At 44.0% G+C, this 16,138-nt stretch overlaps 1 protein-coding gene across 16 annotated transcripts in view; it reads left to right on the forward strand.

Annotated features, from left to right (window-relative positions):
• Positions 1-16,138, forward strand: part of PTK2 (protein tyrosine kinase 2) — a 779,173-nt gene that overhangs the window by 102,170 nt on the left and 660,865 nt on the right. For 2 of the 16 annotated variants that reach the window (XM_033930845.1, XM_033930846.1), the window contains one exon: positions 4,488-4,539. The exons of 13 other annotated variants lie outside the window; for them this stretch is intronic. Coding sequence is in view for 1 of the 3 variants with exons in the window: in XM_033930839.1 (XP_033786730.1) it covers positions 10,053-10,137 (85 nt within the window). In the remaining 2 variants the exon portion in view is untranslated. Of the gene's footprint in view, positions 1-4,487; positions 4,540-10,026; positions 10,138-16,138 lie in introns of those variants that run through there. One more of the 16 variants, XM_033930839.1, reaches the window with a different exon arrangement.

Here is a 16,138-nt window from a genome sequence, read left to right on the forward strand (position 1 = left end):
AGTCAGTGTTTCTCCTAATCCCAACGAACTCATCTTGCTCAATAACCTACGGTGTGGGACGCTATCAAAAGCCTTACTGAAGTACAAGTACACTACGTCAAGGGACTCCCCCCATATCTAGCTTTTTCGTTACCGAGTCAAAGAAACTGATTAGATTGGATTGCAGGACTTTCCCTTTGTAAATCCATGTTGATGGGGATCTCGTAGATTCTCATCGTTCAGGATCGTATCTAATTTGTGTTTGATTGATGTTTCCATAAGTTTATTCACTATCGATGTGAGACTTACCGGTCTGTAATTTGCAGCCTCCGTTCTGCAACTCTTTTTGTGGAGCGGAATGACGTTAGCTGTTTTCCAGTCCAATGGGACTCTTCCTGTACTTAGGGAAAGATTGAAGAGCGCAGATAGCAGTTCCGCCAGGACATCTCTCAACTCCCTAAGCTTTCTGGGATGTAGTTTATCCGGTCCCATGGCTTTGTTCACTTTGAGCCTTGATAGTTCATGGTAGACGCTGCTGGTCGTAAACTCAATTTTGAAACGGGTCTTCTGAGTTATCCATTGTCTGCAGCTGTGGACCGGATCCTGGCGCCTGAGCAGAAGTATTCATTTAGTAGCTCAGCTTTATCAAAGTCCGATTCTACATAGTTCCTGTCTGGTTTCCTAAGGTGCAAGTTTCAAGTTTCAATTTTATTTATTATTTGATTAATCGCCTATTCCAAATTCTAAGCGATGTACAAATCAGCAAAATACATATTTAAAATATACATGAAGTAGACATACACAATTAATAAAGGGATAAGTTTTCAAAAAATAATAAAAAAACTAATTAACGTAATACATGACACAGTAGGAAAGGCAGGAAAGAAATACAATCTTAGAAAGGAAAGAGTCAACAATTAAAGGATAAGCACAAAAGGAATGGAAAGACTACTTTTTCTGTCACTAATATACCTGAAGAAGGAGTTATCCCCTTTTTTAATGTTCTTTGCTAGATTCTCTTCCATCCGGAGTGTGGCATCTCTGACTGTTTTGACAGCTCTAGACTTTGCCAGATAGTCTTCTTTAGCTTCTAGTCTTTCTGATTGTTTGCAGGAGACAAATGCTTTTTTCTTCTTTTTCATGAGGTCCGAGATCTCCGCAGAGAACCACTGAGGTTCCTCTGCCGTTTACTCACTGTTTTTATATAGAGGTTGGTTGCTTCGTGTGGGGTAGATTTCAGAGCTGACCACAGTACCTCCACACTATCTGTCGTGTCCTGGTTTTGTAGCGCCTCGTAAACAAAATCTCCCATGCTCTTGAAGTTAGTGCCCTTAAAGTTGAGGACCTTCGTTGATGTGTTTGACCTAGTGAATCCCTTCCTGAGGTGAAACCACACCATGTTGTGGTCACTGGAGGCTAACGCTTCGCCCACTGAAACCTCTGTGACACTATCTCCATTGGTGAGTATCAGGTCCAGTATCGCCTGATCCCTAGTGGGCTCCAATACCATCTGTTTGAGTTGTGCTCTCCGTATGGAGTTTAGTAACCTTCTGCTGCCGCTGGTCGTAGCATAAAGTTTGTTCCAGTCTGCACCAGGCATATTGAAGTCCCCCAACAGTACCGTGTCTCCACGCAAAGTGATGGTCTCGATGTCTTCGATTAATTCTATGTCTATATCTTGTCTTGGAGGTCTGTATACAACACCAAGATACAGGCATTTGTCATTTCCCCTGGCTAGGTTCACCAAGAGTGATTCCCCGGTGTACTTGATATCTGCGATTCTGGTAACTTTGATGTCCTTTTTAGTGTATAGTGCTACCCCTCTGTCTCAACGGAGTAAGTTATATCCTGGTATAGCCATATCCCACCCATGGGAATCCGTGAACCAGGTTTCGGATATTGCCACCACATCTAGGTCGGCGTTCCTCATTTCAGTCTCTAATTCCAGAATTTTATTGTCTAAACTGTGGGCATTAACGTACATAGCCCTCCATACTTTGTTTGCTAGGTCTCCGTGGAAATTTTCCCATTTGAGTTAGTGTGACTCCTATAGTACTGTTTGCAGTGTGTGTACTTACCTCAGACTCAGAAATGGAGTGGTAACTTACCCTGCCAGGATGGTTACTTACCACACCAGTATGAGAGTGGGTACCCTCCCCCAACTTACCTAGTTTAAAGCCCTTAGAAGCAGGCGAGCTAGTCGGTGTCCAAAGACGTTCTTACCTCTTCTGGTCAGGTGGAGCCCGTCTGGACCCTGTAGTCCCTCTCCATGGTCCAGGAATCCGAAGTTCATCTCTTTGCACCATCTGTGTAGCCACTCGTTTGCCCTCTGGATACGATCTTCCCTGGCTCTTCCCTTACCTCTCACTGGAAGGATCGAGGAGAAGACCACTTGTGTTTCCATCCGCCTAAGCTTCTCACCTAGGGCGCCAAAGTCTTCAGGTATTTTATCCGGGGCGTTCTTGGCTGTGTCGTTCGTCCCGACGTGGATGAGAAGCATAGGGAAGTGGTCTTGGGGCTTGATAAGTCTTTCTAAGCAGGCGGTCACATCCCAGATCCTGGCTCCTGGCAGACAACAAACCTCTCTTGATTGTATATCTGGTCTGCATATTGGTCCCTCGGTGCCCCGCAGCAGGGAGTTCCCAATGACTACCACTCTGCGCTTCTTCGGGGGGAGCTGATTCGTTGCCCCCGGAACCAGAGTCATCTGCTGGACATCTTCCTGTACTTCATTGGTAGGTCCTTCCTGTAGAAGCTGGAACCTGTTCCTCAAGGTGATCTGTGGGGTCGATGTAAAGCTACCCTGTTTGCAAGAAGAAGAGGGTAGCCTGTGTTTGCCTGTAGAGGAGGTAACCAGCTGCCAGGAGTCAGCGTCTCTAGCCTCTTGTACCCCAACAGTTGGTTTCAAAGCTGTAGATTTGGTTGGTCTGGGCGTCTCGAAGATGGTCTTGTCTTGTGCATGCTCGGTGACTTGGGAGAGCTCCTGGATGACTCCATCAATGAAGTCCTCATCTTCCCCAATGCTTCTCAGGCACTTCACCTCTTCCCTTAGGCTCATCAGCTCCTTCAGGATGTCTCTGTCTAGCTGTTGCTGGTCGACCTCTTCTGTCTGTATGGAGACTGAAGTTTTCTGCTGGGGAATAGCTTCGGTCTGCACAGAAACCTCTGTCCTGGGTCGTCCTCCGTCTGCACGGAGACCGTGGCCATCTTCTGGATCTCTTCGGTGACTGGAACGCCGGTCTTGATTGTAGTCTTGGTGATTCTAGTTTTCCCTGCCATTCTCGAGTTTTTTCTCCTGCTTGGGTGTTTGCTAAGGTCCGCCTGCTAGTTAATTAATTGTATGTGCCTGGTGGTTGTACTCCGCCTTGTGGTATGCTGTGTCCTTACCTTGGTGCTTTTCTGGAGTCCTTGTAATAAAGATTCGGCCTTCCTTGAGGCCCTTCGCAAAGGCGCTCTCGCTAAGGCGAGCGCCTTTGCTGCGTGCTGTTGGCTCCTTCCCTTTTATGGGGGAGTTTGGCTGTGGCGTGCTGGTGACGTCGGGGGGGGGGGGGAGTAGGTGGAGTTATCTCTCGCCTCTTCCCCTCTCCGTGTCCTGTCTGCCTCCCTCTCCACTTTCTCAGCTCCTCTCCCAGCTAACTCCCTCTCTGCTTCCTCTGCTCTCCGCTCCTCCACGTCCTCTGGACTTTGCTTCGGACTAGGCTAAGCTCCTCCTGACGCCCTTCGGCTGGCCTTTGCACTGTCTCCAGTGGACTCTTTGCCATTGGGATGAACCCATAGGATCTCTAATTAGAATATAAATGGCCAGACTTTCACTGTTTTAATCCTGTAAATGAGATGGTTTAGATAGGCTGGAGGGAGCTTCAATGGCAGCTCCAGTAGTTGGAACCCAAGGACGGTACCGGGTGGACTTCTAAGGTCTATGGCCCAGAATAATAATAAATTTATTTTTATATACAGCCATACCCGGGAGTTCTAGGCGGTTTACAATGAAAAAAGGCATTTTAATTTAATCATGAAATTGTAATGCTCTTCAATCTGCTGTCATTTACTATGTTACTATGTTTATTTATGATGCACAAATAAAAACAGGCAATTTCACTCAACCTAGGTGATGAACTAAAAATATGCAAACAGTGGAACTGAATGTCACTCAAAATACAAAAAATAGAGGGAGGCATGTCAAGATGGCAGCATGATGTGAATGTGTGGTGTGAAGGCTTGTTATTATGGACATGTCTCATGAAGTCTTTTTAACCTTTATACATGTTTTCTTGCATTGAGGTAGTTATGCTAATCAGTTTCATTCATCTTTTTTATTTTGTGTACATATTTTCATAGAGATCCGTAAATGGTCTTACTAGCTACCGCATTTTTTTAGTGTTTATCTTAGATGTTTTACATGGACTTTCTAATATTATAACTATTGGTTGTATTATAGTTAAATCAGGGTTTATTATTTTTTATGTTCTAGATTATTCAATATAGTATTGTCCCTCTGTTCTTTATAGGCTTGACATTTTGGATCCAATTTTTAATTCAGACCGTGGCTCTTGAAATTTGGTATGTATTTGTTCTTTGTATTTTTTTGCAGTATTTTCTTTACCTCACATTTATATCTGTTATTTAGTATTTGTCCATACCACTGGTGGCATATAAATACGAATTGGCGGAAAAAGTATATATCTTATTTAGAATGTGATTTTGATCACATCTTTACCTGTTTTGTTTTTGTTTAGGTTTGGTTAAAACAGTTTGGGCAGAAGTTCTTTAAAATGCCTCTTTTTTTTCTTCTTTTTCATGTTTGACACTTTTTGACTTTCTGTACAATGACATAGACCTTTAATGTCATTCTCTGGAGACTATTTTATGACTTTTGTTCCCCCACAGCATTTTTTTGTAGCATATCTTACTTCTCAGAGCATTGAGAATTAGCCTATTCAGGTAGAAACCACATTATTGGTGTTTGCTTATAATTCAGTTTGTTGTTATGTACCTACCTTATGATGTTTTTAACGTTTATACATGGTTGTTTGGATTTGAGTCAGCTAATTGCTCTGTTAGTTTTTATATTTTTTTAATATGGGTTAAATAATTTTTTTAATCTTTTGTACATACTTTTATAGAGAAATCCATGGTTTAATTAGCTACCGCATTTCTTAGCATTTAATCTTAGGAGTTTTACCTGGTCTTCCTAATATTATTTATTTATTTGCTTAATTATTTAGCCCGTCCTCCCAGAGGAGTCCAGAACGGGTTACAAGGTACATCCACAATATAATCAAGACAGGACAAAGATTACATAATTTACAATATAGACATGACAAAAAACATATCCACTAAGCTTTAAACTAGGTAAGTCGGGGGAGGGTACAGACACAAACAGCATACCTAACGAACTAAACTGTAAATACTGTTTTGAAGATGAGGTAAGAAGTCACCGAAAGTTTGGGTCAGGGGCGAGTACACACACCTTCGAGTCGGGGATAGGTTCAAATCATAAGTATGGGCCACATTGTAATTCCAGGTCTAAGGGGAGTACACATTGTAATTCTGAGTCTTTGGGGAATACACATTGTAGATCTGGGTCTGTGGGGAATACACATTGTAGTTCTGGGTCCAGGGGGAACATATACAATGCAAAGATTGCTGGGTCTAGGGGGAACATATATAACGCAAATTATGCTGTAGGTGTTCAAGTAGCTCAAGCAGGTATATCCCCACTGATATGTAACAAAAATACAACATGGAGGGCTATGTACGTCAACGCACACAGTTTGGGAAACAAGATCCTGGAGTTGGAAACAGAAATAAGGAATGCCGACCTGGATGTGGTGGCGATATCTGAGACCTGGCTCACAGACTCCCATGGGTGGGACATGGTCATACCGGGTTACAACTTGCTTCGCCGGGACAGAGAAGGCAGATTGGGAGGAGGTGTAGCATTATATACTAAAGATGACATTAAGGTCACAAGAATCTCAGATGTCCAATACACTGGAGAATCCCTTTGGGTTAATTTGGCCAGAGGGAAGGACAAATGCTTGTATCTTGGCGTAATTTACAGGCCCCCAAGACAACAGGTTGACCTGGATATGGAAATAATCGGGGATATAGAAAATATCACCTTGCGTGGGGACACAGTATTGTTAGGTGACTTCAACATGCCTGATGTGGATTGGGATACACTAACCTCCGATTCTGGCAGCAACAGGAGGCTATTAAACTCTATGAAAGGAGCTGGTCTGAAGCAACTGGTGTTAGACCCAACAAGGGATCAGGCAATACTGGACCTATTACTTACCAACGGAGAAAGTGTCACAGAGGTCTCGGTGGGCGACACATTGGCCTCCAGTGACCACAACATGGTATGGTTCAATCTTAGGAAAGGTTTCACTAAATCTAACACGCTGACCAAGGTCCTCAAATTCAAGGACACAAACTTCCAAGACATGGGTTCCTTTGTTCACCAGGCGCTACTAAGCCAAGCAAAAACCGATAGCGTGGAAGAAATGTGGTCGACATTGAAAGCCACCATACAAGAAGCGACAAACCGCTATGTTAAATTAGTAAGTAAGCGGCGAAGAAACAACAAGCCACAATGGTTCACTGCGGAGATCTCGGACCTCATCAAGGAAAAGAAAAAAGCTTTCATCTCTTACAAACAATCGGGGAAACAAGACTCTAGGGCAGACTACCTGACCAAGTCAAAAGCAGTCAAAACAGCAGTCAGGGAGGCTAAATTTCACATGGAGGAGTCTCTGGCAAAGAACATCCAGAAGAGAGATAAATCCTTCTTCAGGTATATCAGTGATAGAAGTAAAAACTCTGGCGGGATTGTACGTCTAAGGAAACCAAACGGAGACTATGTGGAAAAGGATTCCGAAAAAGCCCAGCTATTAAATGAATACTTCAGCTCAGTCTTCACCCGTGAAGCGCCGGGGCTTGGCCCTCAACTACAGACAAGGGCAGACTCAGTTGACCCATTTAGTAACTTCGAATTCACGCCCAGCAGTGTCTACGATGAGCTGTCAAAACTCAAGGTTAACAAGGCAATGGGGCCTGACAACCTACACCCCAGGGTGCTTAGGGAGTTGAGTGATGTCTTGGCAGAGCCACTGTCGGCACTCTTCAACCTCTCCCTTAGTACGGGAAGCGTCCCGTTGGACTGGAGGACGGCTAACGTCATTCCACTCCACAAGAAAGGCTCAAAGATGGAGACGGCAAACTACAGACCAGTGAGTCTAACATCTATAGTGAGCAAACTTATGGAAACTCTGATCAAACGACAATTGGATAAGATCCTGGATGAGGAAAATCTACGGGACCCCCGTCAACATGGATTTACTAAGGGAAGATCATGTCAATCCAACCTGATCAGCTTCTTTGACTGGGTGACGGGGGAAGCTGGATGTTGGGGAGTCCCTGGACATCGTGTACCTGGACTTTAGCAAAGCATTCGATAGCGTACCACACCACAGGTTGCTGAACAAGATGAGTTCTATAGGATTAGGTGACACATTGACGAAATGGGTTAGGAACTGGCTTGGTGGTAGGCTTCAAAGGGTAGTGGTGAACGGCACCCCCTCAGAAATGACGGAGGTGATCAGTGGAGTGCCACAGGGTTCGGTCTTGGGACCGACCCTATTCAACATCTTTATAAGAGACTTGGCAGAAGGGCTTCGAGGTAAAATAGCATTATTCGCCGATGACGCCAAACTAAGTAATGTAGTGGGAAAATGCACAACGGACGATGATTCAATGCCCGACAACATGATGCACGACCTACTCCTACTGGAGCACTGGTCTAGGACCTGGCAACTCAGCTTCAATGCCAAAAAATGCAAAGTCATGCACCTAGGCAACCACAATCCATACAAGACTTATACTCTTAATGGTGAGATCCTAACAAGAACGGTTGCAGAACGGGACTTGGGGGTGATCGTCAGTGAGGACATGAAGGCTGCCAGCCAGGTAGAGCAGGCCTCATCCAAGGCAAGACAGATCCTAGGTTGCATTCGCAGGGGTTTCGTCAGCCGTAAGCCGGAAGTCATTATGCCATTGTATAGATCCATGGTGAGGCCCCACCTGGAATACTGTGTGCAATTCTGGAGACCACATTATCGCAAAGATGTGCTGAGATTGGAGTCGGTTCAGAGACTGGCCACCCGGATGGTCTCGGGACTCAAAGATCTCCCGTACGAAGAGAGGTTAGACAAACTGCGGCTATACTCGCTTGAGGAGCGCAGAGAGAGGGGTAACATGATCGAGACGTTCAAGTATCTCACGGGCCGCATCGTAGCGGAAGAAGATATCTTCTTTTTCAAGGGACCCACGGCAACAAGAGGGCATCCGTAGAAAATCAGAGGCGGGAAACTACGAGGTGACACCAGGAAATTCTTTTTCACTGAAAGGGTGGTTGATCGCTGGAATAGTCTTCCACTGCAGGTGATTGAGGCCAGCAGCGTGCCTGATTTTAAGGCCAAATGGGATCGACACGTGGGCTCTATTCACTAGGCAAAGGTAGGGGAGGGTCATTAGGGTGGGCAGACTAGATGGGCCGTGGCCCTTATCTGCCGTCTATTTCTATGTTTCTATGTTAAGCAGCTCTGGTGAGAGTAGGTGGTGTAGGTGCGTTGACTCTGAATAGCATTTCTGGGTGCATGTCCTTAAGGCGCTGGGTTTGTGAAGAGGAAGGTTAAGACGCTGGGTTTGTGAAGAGGAAGGTTAAGGCGCTGGGTTTGTGAAGAGGAAGGTTAAGGCGCTGAGTTTGTGAAGAGGAAGATTAAGGCGCTGGGTTTGTATCACAGACAAATCAGGTTTTATTATTTTTTATGTTCTAGATTACATAGTATTGTCCCTCTGTTCACTATAGACTTGACATTTTGGATCCATGTTTTAATTAAGATTGTGGCTTTTAAAATTTGGTATGTATATTTTTTTGTGTTTCTTAACAGTAATTTCAACACCTTCAAATTTATACCTGTAATTTATTTAGTAATCATCTATAACACTGGTGGCACCAATACACTTTGCTGCCACGTCATGTTCATCTGATTTCGAATGTGATTTCCACCATTTGATTTCAATCACACCTCTTCCTCTCTCTTTTGTTTGATTTTGGTCAAAACTTTTCAAATAGCATACAGAATACACTTACTTGTCACAAACATGTTTTTTCACTAATGTATTTATTATAAGAAGTATTTTCTCACTTATTGCATTTCTTTTTCATTTTCACACATAAAGGATTTTCATCAATTCACCTTTTATTAAAAAAACAACAACAAAACAACCTCAAGAATATGTGTATCCTGCCAGAGATGGTGTTAGACCACGAACGTGAGCTAGGATTTAACAGAGAGGAAAAGTCTTTTATTATTTTGTTTACACCACAGCACCAGTGTGGGTAGGAGAGGTGCAAAGGGGGTGAAGAGGCTATAAAATAAACCCACCAGGATGTTTGAAAAAAAAAAAAAAATACCCATTTGGGCAGGAAAATCGAATTGAATCAAAATAGATTCAATAGGCTGAATCGAATCAAAATATTTTTTCCTAAATCGGACAGCTCTAATCCATACCAACTATAGACTGTTTTGTTGACTTTATATTATCTGTATTGCCTGCATAGTTTATCTGCCATATTTTATGAATTAAAAAACTTTTACATCAATTCCAGAGTGCCATTTTTGTTAAGACTCTGTTTGGCATACCTTGAGTTTTCTAAGTAGTATGGAATCTCTTCAGTTTCAGTGATGCCTCATACGAAGAAGAAGGGGCTGATTAAAGCTATTTCCTTGCTGGCTTGATGATTCTTGCCAGTACAGCAGAAGATTGATTGATATGCCATCAGGGTTGTAGTAGTTGGCCCTGTGTTGCAGCATAGTGAAGAAGCACATGCTGCTTTGGGGCATGATGTCACTCTTCTCCCCCCACCCCACCCCTGATCCCAGTCCACCACCATGTCCACATGGGTAGAGCCTAATGATCCTGCAATGGACCTGCAGGTTCTAGTTGTGGGTCCTGAGTCATCAGGCATCCCCTGTGTAATTGAGACGCTTGGAGTGGATGGGAATATGTCAACTCCTGCTGCAGTTTCATTATTATCAGTTTGGAAAGCTCCACAAGATTTAACATCTAGTCAAGAAATCATTGGAGGAGGTAATTGCATTGAGTTTGAAATTTGATACTGTGTCGAAGGCTATAGATCAGAGAATGACATGGGGACAAATTTGTTCCCATCCCTGCAGGAAACTCAGTTTACCTGTCCCGTCCCTGTGAGTTTTGTCCCTGTCCCATTCGTGGAAGCTGTGTCTTAACTGCACAAGCCTTTAACACTTATGATTTTTAAGTGTTTGAGGCTTGTGCAGATGAGGACAGAGCTTGTAGGAATGGGGCAGGGACAGGAAAAGAACTCACGAGAACGGGATGGGGAAAAATTTTCCCCGTCTAATTCTCTTCTATATATATGATTTAAAATCGATACCTGAAGCCAGATCCAATGCTTGTATGATGACGTTAAGAATCTCTAGGACTTTAGAAATACTGTAGTTACTGATTGTCTTCTCAGAGGAAAATTGAACACATTGATAATTTTAACAAACGTTTAAATCTCCCAGTCTTGAATTTTCCCAAAGCCACAGTGATCTCTGCTTCAGAAATGTTTAAGAAATACTCTGTAGAAATTTTGAAGCTTGCATCTGAAGCTGTTTCCTTTTTTAATAAAGTATATTTCAGCTGTCTCTAAAAGATCCCAGGGACAAATTGATGTTGGGAATTTATCAGCAATACTGGAGGAATCCATAACTGAGACAGCTGCAAGAGAAACTTTGTTTCCTTTATATTTGAACAAGGCTTAAATAATGATATGAAATTTTATTTTCACAATCTTCAAACTTTATTCTGTGGTCAAAGAATATGGATTTATCTAGATATTACAAAAACCACACAAGAATGAAGAAAAGCTTTTCTTGCTTTAAAAGAAGATAACATTAGCTTACTCATACAAGTGTTTGGTCAGGCATGGGAGAAATAAATGTCTTTTTCATCCCTGAACAATTGAAGACCTTCGTTGATATGAAAAGAATAGGAAGTTGATAATTTTTGGACTGTAATTTAGAAGTAAACTATAGCCAAGCCATGCCAATTATGTTTCTATAAATTAATTTAGATTTCCTATTGATTTCCTTATCTTTCGTTAATACTTTCCTTATAACTGGTCTAAGGAAGAATTTAATATTGTTACTTCTACACTGTTTGTTTCAGCAGTTTCTTTTTTGGTATTTCTGGTACGAGTGGATGTATGTTAAGTATAATCTAAAACTTGAACAAATAAAAATTTTATAAAAAAGTACAAAAATAGGAGGAAAAAGCCTCAGATGTCCAATCATGTGCAACTGTGATACTTTCCAAAGCTGCAACAAAAGCTTAGGACCAATGTCTGTTGGGTAGAAATCCTCTTCTTACATGCAGACAACTTTATGCAAAATTATACATAGCACTGTAATCCATTGCTTTTAGCAAACTATGTATATCAAAATGTCAAAAGGCAAACACTTAGCTTAATACATTATGCTACTTAGGTATTTACCGTATTTCGCTCCGTAAGACGCACCTGACCATGACGCACCCTAGATTTAGAGGAGGAAAACAAGAAAATAAATATTCTGAACCAAATTCTCCCTGCCAGGCTCTGCACCAAACTCCACACTCCTTGCCAAGCTCTGCACCCTGTCCTCTCTCCCTGCCAGCTCTGTATCCTGTATCCCCTCTGGTGGTCTAGTAGTAGGCTGGAATAGGGGACAGGGCAGACAGCCCTAGTGGCTGGCAGGCAAATAGGGGCAGGCAGGCCTCGCCCCCTCCTAGGCAGCCCCCCCAGACAGGCAAGCAGGCAGGCTACCCCCTCCCAGGCAGCCTACCCCCTCCCAGGCAGCCCCCCAGGCAGGCCTACTCCCCTCCCAAGTAGCCCCCCCCAGGCAGGCAGGCCTCCCCACTGGCAGGCAGGCCCAACCTCGCCCTCCTTATTAATTCGGCAGGCAGGCCTCACTCCCCCATCCCCCCCTCCCGTTACCTTTTTAAAATTCTGACGCATTCCCTGGCTGGACGTGGCTGCCTGTCTGGTTCCCCAAGTACTGACAGCTAACGCAGCTTCCTCCTAGTCCTCTTCCCTTGCGGCAGAGCGGTGCACAAGGCTGCTGGCCTGGTCTTGTGCCACTTCCCTCGAGAACTCTCTCTCTCGCTCTCTCTAATTTATATAGCAGTTTTTATAGTGTGCTGCTAGCCATTTATATCTAGTTCAGGCATCTGCTACCCTCTCTAATAAAAAATAGTCTACCACCTTGCAACCTGAATTCATGTACTATAGTTGAACTATTTTTCCATCTCTGAAAATAATCTGTTTGAAAATTAATAGCTTTCAGTAGAATATTAGCTTTCAAGTATTTAAATGCCTGTATCATATCTCCCCTGTCCTATCTATCTATATAAATATATCTATATACACACACACACATTTATATATATATATATATTTTTTTAAATATAGATAGATAGATAGGACAGGGGAGATATGATACAGGCATATATATAAAATAATAATAATAATATGAGAATTGCATTTTATTTAAAACATTTATATCCTGCATATCCCCAAATCTATGCAGGTTACAACAGATATACATAAGCACAGAAACAACCAAACATATGTACATTAACGAACCATTCCCAAACATTCTATTATAAATCTCCAAAAAGAGTAATAACTACAAAACTGTAATATCTCCCCTGTACAGATAGTCCCTGGGTTAAGAACAGGTTCCTTTTTTTAAAACTGTACTTAAGTTAAATTTGTTTTTAACTCAGATCTTAGTATTCTTCTCACCACCTCCTCCTTGAGGCTCCTCTTGCATCCCTTTCCATCCATCCCACTGTTCCCTCTCCACCACCACATCTAATATTACTCCCTCTCATCTCTATCTTCCCTATTAATCTCTACCTCACTTCTTCTCCCACCACCATGTCCAATGATTCTCTCCCTCCCTGTGCCCAACAATCATCCTCTTTCTTTATTTCTCCATGTGCACCATCTCTCTTTCCCTCTCGCACCCAATTCTCCCTTTCTATTTCCTCCCCACCTCAGCATTTCTTTTCCTCACTCCCTCCATTCTTTCATCCTATGGCTCATGCTCCCCTCCCTTCTTCCATTCTGTGTACCAGGTTCATGCCCCCTCCCAAGTCCCAATGCACCCCTCTCCCTCCCTCCATTCTGTGCCCCAAGTATGTGCTTCCCTCCAGCGGGTGTTTACCTTCTGATCAGCTCCCTCCTTCCAGCCGCAGTCATTTCTCTGCACCCACATGCATCCCGCAGCTGAGCAGGAAACCTTCCCTTTGACATTGGAGGAATCTCCTTCCATGTCAGAGGGAAAACTTCCATCTCAACTGGGGGATGCACGTAGGAGCCACTGCCCGCGGCTTTGTGCACAGAAATGACTGTGGCAGGAAGGAGAAGGGAGCCAGCCAGAAGGTAAACACCCGCCGGAGGAAGGCAAGTACTTGGAGCACAGAATGGAGGGTTTCCTGCCTCTGGGAACTGGTTTAGCACCTGACTTAACCCTAACAGGTTCATCTCTAGGGATGGAAATGTTATATACCCCCTTCCTTAAAGGCTGACTATCACGAGAACCCTGTCTTTTCTCCATTTTCTCATACATTCTAGACAGGACGTCTACATTTGTGTTCAGCTTTCCTGGCCTATAGGTTACTTTGAATCGGAAGGTCTGGAGGGCTAGATACCAGCATGTTAGTCTGGCATTATTGTTACACATAGTTTGGAGCCATTTGAGGGCCGTGACTAGAGTGAACTCACGCTCTGTCAAATAATATTCCAGGGTTTGCATGGCCCACTTATCAGCGAGGCACTCAAGCTCCACTGTAGCATAATTTCTCTCGTTAGGATGGAGTTTACGGCTGAGGTATAATAGAGGATGCTCAATCCCTTGGGTCTCTTGGCTGAGGACAGCCCCCAACCCACTACCTGAGGCATCTGTTTGAAGGATCAGAGGTTTCTTAAAGTCTGTGGCAGCTAACACTGGCTGAGCACACAAACTTTCTTTAAGGTCCTCCAGAGCCTTCTTACTTGAGGCTTCCCACTGCAGCGTGTCTGGCCTTTCCTTAAGCATGTCAGTAAGATGCATTGCTCTGGAGGCAAAGTATGGTATGAACCTCTTGTAATATCCAATGAGGCCCCAAAATGCCCTAAGTTGTTTCTTTGAAACTGGCTGTGGGTAGGATCTGATACATTGGACCTTGTCCACCAGGGGTCTTATCTGCCCTCGTCCTATCACATAGCCCAGATACTTCACTTCTTTTTGCCCCATGAAACATTTTTTTGGATTAATGGTAAACCCTGCCTTCCTTAGGGAACGAAGTACTGCTGACACCTGGTCTAAGTGCTGCCTCCATGAGGGGGAGTAGATCACAATATCATCTAAATACGCCTCCGCTACTCATGGTGTTCCTGTAGGACATCGTTGACTCCGTGTTGACAGGTAGCCGCAATGCCATGAAGGCCAAATGGCATTCTCCTGAACTGGTACAGGCCCTTGGAAGTGCTGAAGGACTATTTCTATATAGTTGGCGGCCTGTATTTCTTTTTGCTATGCTCAGGCTGGGCTGCAGCTCGAGGACATGTAACAGCACACAAAGTCCGAGCTATGCCAGCATCAGTAGCTTTCTTACATTCCACTCCCATTCGATAAATTTTGCAAAGCAGCTGCTTGTTCCTCAATCCATATTTTCACATCTCACTCTAATCTAGAATCCTGTTCCAGATGAGATGGTCATTTCAGCCAAGCAGTATTACAGAATTTATTCTTCTTAATGGCCAATTCTCTCTCCATCCCATCTTCAGCTAGGGAGTCCCACATGTGAGAATATGCTGCCTGGAACCGATTTAGCGAGCACCTTAAAGGCAGATTTTAGTTTTGAGAATCTGGCTCTTAGTGAAGTAAAACTAGAAGCAGGAAGAGTACATTATCCCAGGACAAGTAGGCAGCCTATTCTCACATGTGGGTGACATCATCCACGGAGCCCGGATGCGGACAGCCTCGCAAGCAAACTTGCTTGTAGAAAACTTAGAAGTTTCAAGTCTGTCGTACTGCGCATGCGCGAGTGCCTTCTCAGCCAGCACAGGGCGAATCTCCTCAGTTTTCCGCAGAGCCGAGAAGTCTGTATTTTGATGCTGTGTGCTGAACTTCGCTTCGTGCCTTCTCTTCACTGTGGTTTGTGTTTTATTTATTTATTTATTACCAGATCGCTGTGCTTTTCTTTTTCTTTTCGTTAAAAAAAAAAGTAAATTATTTTCGTTGACTGACTGGCGGGGCTTGTCATGTGCTCGACTTGGCAGCGGCTATCTTCCCTCCTATGTCTCAGCCAGTCATCAGTCATGGGCTTCAAGAAGCGTAGCCAGTGTCAGTGTGTAATTTCCCTCACGGACCCATACCGCTGGTGTCTTCAGTGTCTCGGGCCTAACCATAGTCCGAAGTCGTGCGCTCGCTATTCTACTCTTCAACCTCGAGCCCTCAAACGCCGTCGGATCTAAGTGGATAAGCTGTTCAGGATGGACTCTTCAGCTACACCTTCGACCTCGACTTCTGATTCGGTCAAGCCTTTCAACGGCTGTCCTCCTGCCTCCACAACTCCAACCTCAAGTTTCATCAGAACTTCCTCGTTTGGATCGTCCATGGCCTCGAGTACACCCGCCATGTTTTCTCCTAAGCTTCCCTCAGGTCAGATACCTAAGCAGAAGGTTCCTGCAGTGGTCCTCAAGCTCTCCAAGCATGTATCTTCTAAATCGAAGCATGCTTCTTCTGCCACATCGTAGCCTTTAGCCTCAGCAAGTGCTCCAGTTTCAGACTTGGATCCACAATTGCAGGCTACTATCCAGGCATTTTAGAGCGGGAATTTGTTCAGTTACTGAGCAAATACAGTCCTGCCTCGACTCTGCTTCCTGCAGTTCAGCCTGGGCAATCAGCAATCTTGCACGAGGTCGCGTCACTGCCTACGCCTCAAGCTGAATCTACACAATCTATGCAAGGAGTCGAGTCTTTACGAGTATCTCGGCTGAAATTCTCACACTCCACACAAAGAGCCGAATCTTTGGGAG

Source organism: Geotrypetes seraphini, chromosome 2 (assembly GCF_902459505.1).
Source record: "Geotrypetes seraphini chromosome 2, aGeoSer1.1, whole genome shotgun sequence".
Lineage (NCBI taxonomy): Eukaryota > Metazoa > Chordata > Amphibia > Gymnophiona > Dermophiidae > Geotrypetes > Geotrypetes seraphini.